Genomic DNA, 7,314 nt, shown 5'->3' with positions numbered 1-7,314 from the left:
CATATTGATATTAGACATCACTTTATACGAGATCATGTTACTAATCATGATGTAATAATAGAGTTCATTGATACTAAACATCAATTAGCTGATATTTTTACAAAACCTCTAAGTGAAGAACAATTTGATTTCATAAGAAGAAAATTAGGAATGTTGATGTGTCCGAATACATAAACTAGTTAAAATTATTTTTCGGTGTTAATTGAATGATCAAATCACTTGATTGCTATTACATGCCAAAATAACATGTTGGAAATTATGTGCTGAATACAAAAATTTCCATAACAATAAGCATGTTTTGTCTTCATGATTGTATTTGAAAATCTGTAACATAGTCTTGTCCGAATGAATGAAAGTGTTAATTTCATTTTCGGATTTGCTTAACAATTGGTATCCTAACAATTGGATTTTCTCATATGTGAAAAATATTTTTCTGAAATCGATTTGATGAAATGATTCCTGCTTATGAATTCCATCTTGAAATTTGGATGCTAGTGTTTTTACTTGCAAAGATTTGCTTCACATATATATCTTGATACCTGAAGCATGATTTAATCTCTCATTGGTTTTAACTTCACTCAAAGTAAACTCACAAATAGCTGGTATCACAAATGGCCTTCCTCCTTCATGCAAAAAGATTATAACAAATAAAAAAGGAAGAAAGAAGTATTCAAAGTGATTTATATATCATGCTTGTACAATTGATTTCCTATCACTTACTATTGGAAAATAACTTGAACCTAGTAAAGGTATGAACGACTATCACACTTATGCTCAAAATTTACTTATATTGTTCTCCTGGTATCACAATTACCATGCTTTTTGTTGATGACAAAGGGGGAGAAATATATGAGTATTAATGCCATGCTTGCATCACCAAGAGATATATGAATTGATGCTATGATTGCTATAATTTGCATTATGCCTTTTTTGTTTCATGTAATGATATCAAAATCTTACTTCGCAGTTTTATATGTTGATATCATACAATATGATAAATTGCTACTATTACTATCATTCAAACTTGTAATGTAAAATTTGAAAATGAATGTCAAGCCTTGACATCATCTTCAGTGAGATACATCATGATGGGAATAATGATGGGAGTATTGATAAGTTTAAATTATTTTAACTTATCAATATGTCTCTTGAATTCAAAGGTTTTGAATTCAAGAAAGACTTATCTCAAGTATGGCATATAGACAGGGGGAGTTAAGGTTAACTCCATTATCAATTGATTGTCATCATCAAAAAGGGGGAGATTGTTGAATCTCGGATTTTGATGATGAAGTCAATTGTCATTTGTTATCTAATCTATATGTTGAGATAAGTGTACAGGATTAACTACGATGAAAGTAAGACATGCAGCAGGAGTTGCGCCGGAGTCAAGACAATGATCACGTTGCGAGTTCGAGAGTTCGACGGAAGTTCGGACAGTCGTCGGAGGTTCTGCGGGAACAAATCCGAGAAGTCCATGAGCTTGCCAAAGAAGCTCGTCGGAACTTGCCAAATGGATCGTCGCAAGTCCAGGAGTTTGCCGGAAGTCCGCAGGAGCATCACCAAGGGTTCATCGGATGATCGACGGAAGTTCGCCGGAAGCTCGCCGGAAGAAGCGATTGACGCACCGGAGCAAGTTGCAGTAAATGTCTTAGGGAATATCGTAGTTAGCACAATGATTAAGTTGGAAATGGGAGGTGATCTCATTAACTTAATCTTGGGGCAATTGGGCCCCTGAAAAACCCAAATTGGGCCGAATGGATCAACCCATTCGGACCCTGATTTCTGCCAAGCGGTTGAACCGCCCAAGGCAGGAGGTTGCACCGCCTGGGCTCAGTCTCCGAGCGAGACCGGGAGGTGCAACCGCTCCAGCCAGGCGGTGGCACCACCTGGGCTCAGTCTCCGAGCGAGACTGGGTGGTGCAACCTCCCCTGATAGGAGGTGGCACCGCTTGGGCTCGGTCTCCGAGCACTGGCTGAGCGGTGCAACCACCTCAGTCAGGAGGTTGCATCGCTTGAGCTCGGTCTTCGAGCTCTGGTAGGAGGTGCAACCGCCCCTGACAGGAGGTGGCACCGCCTAGAGGCTCAGTCTTCGAGCTCTACCAAGCGGTGCAACCGCTCCAGTTAGGAGGTGCAACCGCCTGATCCCCGAATTCCGGGAATTGACAGTTTTGAGCTCCAAATTTGAACTAGGTTGGGGCCTATAAATACCCCACGCATTCAGCATTGAAACAGAAATCAACTAACACCGAAATCCTGATCTTGTTCTGTGATTTTTAGAGCTCAAAATTATTGCAAAGGCCAAAAGTTCTTCTCCCTCTTTTCTTCCAAGTTCTGAGCTGTAAAGAGAGGAGAGAAAATTTTGTAAAGGTTGTCTCCTATTCCCGTCAAAAGGAGTGAAACTGTAAAAGGGTGGTTGGCCTTCGCCTATTGAAGGAAGGCCTCTAGTTGACGTCAGTGACCTCGTCGGTGGAGGAAGCCAAAAGTGGAGTAGGTCAAGATTGACCGAACCACTCTAAATCTTGGTTTGCATTTACTTTGAGCATATTATCTTTACTGCAAACCTCCTCTAAAGTTTACTGCTTTCTGAGCATATACGATCGGGTTTCAAGCTTGGCACTTTCCGAATCAACGTTTAGACGTAAATCTGTTTTTTTGTACGATCATCATATTTCAGTTTGCGTTTACGTTTTGATTTCTATCATAACTGCAAACTGCCTTTATATCCTTGCTTAAACTGCATCTCGCCTAATCAAGTGATTTACGGATCAGCATTTAGACGTAAATCAGTTTATTCGTGCGAATATCATATTTCAGTTTGCGCCTACTATCGGATTTGAATCATAACTGCAAACTGCATTTATATCTTTGCTGCATCTCGCTTAAACAAAAGTTAAAGTGATTTACGAATCGGCTTTCTTACCGAAATCGCTTTTAACGAACGAACACAGTTTTTATTGTAAAAGGTTTTTCGTTGCACTAATTCACCCCCCCTCTTGATCCTAACAACAGTAACTTATGCATTATACTTAGTAGGTGTCTTTAAAAGAGTTAAACAAATAGTGAACCATTTGAAATCGAATCGACCAGCAAAAACTTACTAAACCAACAGTTTAAAAACCATTGTTTTGGAGGAAAAATAATGACTTAGCTATCCAGAAATCAATAGGTAAAATCGTTCAAAAGGGATGCTGTTTAGGCATTTTTCAAAATAAGAGTGTCTTATAAGAAAAATCAAAAGTCAAAAACATTTTTTTTAAATTCATCCATCTAACTTTTATTATTATTATTATTATTATTATTATTATTATTATTATTATTATTATTATTATTATTATTATTATTATTATTCAACCATCATTCTAATCTGCCTATGACCCGCTGTTTGAGAACCTCCGTTTTCTTCCCCTCCAGCGAGAGAGAGAGCAGAAGTGGGGAAGACTCGGTCGACTTGGCGATGCATCCACCATCGATGCAGCTCGTTCCTTACTCCTCCAACGCTAACCCCAATCCGAACGTGCCCTGGTCCGAGATGTTCCGTTCCGCTTCCCTCCGCCGCCCCCCGGATTCCCTCCCCCCCTCCCGCCCCCCTTCGCCTCCGCCCCCTCGCGACCGCCCACATCCTGCATCCGAGGAGCCTCCGCCTCCGCCCTCCTCCGCTCCTCCGGTCACCGCCGCCGCCTCCGAGCCCCACGCCGCCGCCCGCCTCGCCCTCTACATCGCCATGGCTCACGCCGGTCTCGCCCTCTCCCTTCTCCTCATCTACGGCCTCTATCGCCTCCTCCACGATTTCGTCCGCCCCCTCCAGTGGGCGCTCCTCTGCTCCATCCCCCTCCGCGAGCTCCAGCGCGCCGTGGTCGCCTTCTGGTCCCCGCCCCTCCGCCTCGGCCTCGTCCCTGCCCTCCTCGCCGTCCCCGCTGCCCTACTCCGCGCCTCTGCCGACACCCTCTCCGACCTTCGCGCGGCCCTCCTCCGCCGCAAGCTCCGTCCCTCTTCCAAAGATGGCTTTTCCATCCTTACACGTTGGCTCCTCTCCTTCTGGGTCTTCGTCATCTCCTACGAGCAGCTCGGCCCTCTCGCCACCGTTGCCCTCTTCGCTTTCGGTCTTCTCCTCGCCAGCCCCACCGCCACCTCCGCCGTGAAAAATGCCATCTTTGTCGCCGGCTGGTCCAAGTCCTCATCATCCTCCGACAGGGGCAGCGGTGGGTTCTTCACTACTGGCATCCTGAAGCACCTGAACACGATCGTGGCGGTTGGCTTAATTGTGTCGATGATCGTTGGGGTCTTGGCCGGCGGCATGTTCTTCTCCTACAAGATCGGAGTGGAAGGGAAGGATGCGGTGATATCGCTGAAATCCCACGTCCAGAATAGTAACTACACCGAGAGGATTGGATTCAATAAGTGGATGGAGGACAACGATATACCTGGGCTGGTGGATCAGTACTCGGCCAAGCTCTACGACACAGTCTGGCAGCAGGTCGATAGCTTGGCTGTTCGATATAATTTGACTGATTTCAGTGATGGTCTCCGACATTTCTTGATTAGCCGATCAGGGAATCCTTCGGCAGGCACTTCGACCGCTTTGATAGCCTCACCGCCGCACCCTTACATCGTAAAGCTGCAATCTTTGAGCGTTCACGTTAAGAACCGCGAATGGGCAGAGATCTTCAAGGATCTGGATTTATTTTCCAGGGAATTACTGATCACCAGAGCGGATCTGGTAGTGAAAGCAAAAGGGCTTGCTTTCCAAGGGATCGAGATCTCGAAGCGGGTTCTTTCTAGCAGCACTTCAGTGCTCGGTGGGAGTGCCAGTTTGATGGTCTCCGTTGCCATAAAGGTGGCCTCAGGTGCAGCCGGAGTGGTGAATTTTGTTTCACAGTTGATGGTTTTCCTCTGGGTGTTGTATTATCTCATCACTTTGGAGTCGGGCGGGGTGACAGAGCAGGTGGTGGATATGCTACCCATGTCAAAACATGCAAGGGCCCATTGTGTCGAGGTTATCAACCGTGCGATCAGTAGTGTGTTGCTGGCCACAGTGAAGATTGCTATCTTCCAAGGTTGTCTGACATGGTTGTTGTTCAGGTTTTGTGCAGTTCATTTTTTGTATACATCAACTCTCCTTGTGTTTATTAGTTCATTGGTGCCTATATTACCGATGTGGCTTTCATCAATACCTGCGGCAGTGCAGTTGTCCATGGAAGGAAGATATGTCTGGGCAGTAGTGTTGACAATGATGCACCTTATGCTGATGGATTATGGCACTTCAGTGATTCAGGAGGATATACCTGGGCATAATGCATATCTCACTGGCCTTAGTATCATTGGGGGAATGACCCTGTTCCCTAATGCTCTAGAGGTACTATTCTTCTATGTGACTTCCCTATTGGTACACGACTTCCACTTTTGCATCTCTGCCACAGTGATCTATGGAGTTAATTATGCTAATAGTTTTACAAGGTTCAGTTCTCTTCTCATAACAGAAATGTCAAATGAATCTATCTTGAGATTTGGATTGCTGAATGTGTTTATAAATAAGCTCTCAGCATAGTGTGCAATAAACACCAGGCCTACTGTATTTAAATTTTTATTGAATAAATGTTTTAGTGTTATGTGTCATTAGAATGAGATGTTCTTTCTCTTCACTAGGACAGTTCACTTTGAAAGTTTGATGATCTTTTTATTGAACGAAAGAAAGGAAATTCGTATTGCAAGAATAACATACAAAGGGTCCTTAAAGAATTACCTTTTAATAAAGTAGTTGATTACAGGTGCAACATTCATCTACTTTTAAAATCTTACTTTTTCGTGCAAAGGCACAACATATGATCACAGTATTTTATTCTTTTAAACTCCTTCGCACACTAAGTTGGCATTGATACTTTTCCTGTTATGGTTCTTTTGTACTTGCATTTGCTAATTGGATAATAATTTTGTTGGAATCACACTGATGGTATCTAAGGACTTTAATTTGATGAATTTAACTAATTCTCTTTATTTTACATTCTTCAGGGAGCCATTATCGGTCCGCTATTAATGACTGTCGTCATTGCTTTGAAGAACTTGTATGCAGAATTTGTTCTAGCTGATAAAGAGGAAAATGGTGAACCTTTGGTTACTGACAAAGGGGAGTGTATCAGTTAGATTTTTATGACTGCATTCCTTAAGTTCTCTTGATACAAGTAATATCATGACACAGGTGACATTGTCTAAGAAGCCCATCTGTTTCTCTAGTCATTGTACTTGTATGGTATATTATCTTTGTTGGTTGTTTTCATCTCTTAAGGGGTTAGCTATTCATTAGGTTGGTGGATTTTGTATGTATCAGTCATTTCTCATTGTTTGATTGATGAGAAATTTGTACATTTTTTGTATTAGAATCTTGCATGAGCAATAATGTAATCTCATTCGAGTGCAATAAAGGTTTGCAATTCTTGGATTTGAAAGAACAAATTCATGTTGAGCATTTACTAGGTATTTTCATGTCAGGTCATTTTAATTAGCTCAAAATAAATTTTTTTTCTCAAATAAAAGAATGGTAAAGGCATGTGGAGTCCAACTAGGAGTTTGTCTAACTTGGTTGACATGAAAACATGAGCATCAGACTGGGTGAATTATCATACACAAGATATATGTTTCAGTAAGAACTAAATGAACTGGATTTTGAGAGAGCATCTACTTGTATTTCTAGGATTCACTTGTGAATTATATAGCAAGACTTTATATGACATGTTCAATCAGTTGGAGACAAGGGGTTGAGACACCTTGATTTTGCTTATGGATAGAAATTTATGACCAGTATGCTATGTAATGATTGGTTTGCAGGATGTGGCTGCAATAGCAGTATGCTGTCAGCTGGATACCTGCATCTTTTAATACTGCACTTGTTGCCAAAAGATATTTTGTTTCATGCTTTTCATGAGTGTGATAAAACAATATCTACAAGTTTGGAGCGATAGTAAGATGAGTTGAAATCTTCAAAAGATGCTTTTCTTTTCCCCACAGAACATGGGCATCGACGTTCCCACATGGTCAAATAATACCTGGAACCACTGATTTGTTGTTCTTCCACTGATCTACATGTCTACTGTTTCACAAAGTCATGGATCATGCACTTTAAAAACTATATGTTGCAGGCCTTCTATGTACCAACTGCCATGGAATGTCTACCTAGTGTTATTGTGAATTTATCAAAACTTGTGGTTGCAGAATTTCCTCTTATCAGTTGCATTTTAACATCATATAATACCACAGTCTTCCAAAGACAACATTTTCAGATTTCTACTGTGCTAAGCTACCAGAAATGCTATAGATTCATTTT

General features: G+C 41.9%; 1 protein-coding gene across 2 annotated transcripts; it reads left to right on the top strand.

The window, feature by feature from the left end:
• The first annotated feature begins 3,381 nt into the window (after positions 1–3,381).
• On the top strand, positions 3,382–6,432 carry LOC103974300 (uncharacterized). 2 transcript variants are annotated; one of them, XR_001976591.2, is made up of 3 exons: positions 3,382–5,053; positions 5,185–5,352; positions 6,006–6,432. XR_001976591.2 is itself a non-coding variant. In XM_009389090.3 (2 exons), the coding sequence occupies exons 1-2, from the start codon at positions 3,454–3,456 to the stop codon at positions 6,135–6,137; spliced, it is 2,031 nt and encodes a 676-aa protein (XP_009387365.3). In that variant the 5' UTR covers positions 3,382–3,453; the 3' UTR covers positions 6,138–6,432. The 2 variants fall into 2 exon arrangements, 1 of the variants encoding a protein (XP_009387365.3); XM_009389090.3 differs by having other exon boundaries at positions 3,382–5,352.
• The last annotated feature ends 882 nt before the right edge of the window (positions 6,433–7,314 follow it).

Source organism: Musa acuminata, chromosome BXJ1-10 (genome assembly GCF_036884655.1).
Source record: "Musa acuminata AAA Group cultivar baxijiao chromosome BXJ1-10, Cavendish_Baxijiao_AAA, whole genome shotgun sequence".
NCBI classification, from domain to species: domain Eukaryota; kingdom Viridiplantae; phylum Streptophyta; class Magnoliopsida; order Zingiberales; family Musaceae; genus Musa; species Musa acuminata.
This window is presented reverse-complemented; position numbering and strand designations above follow the sequence as displayed.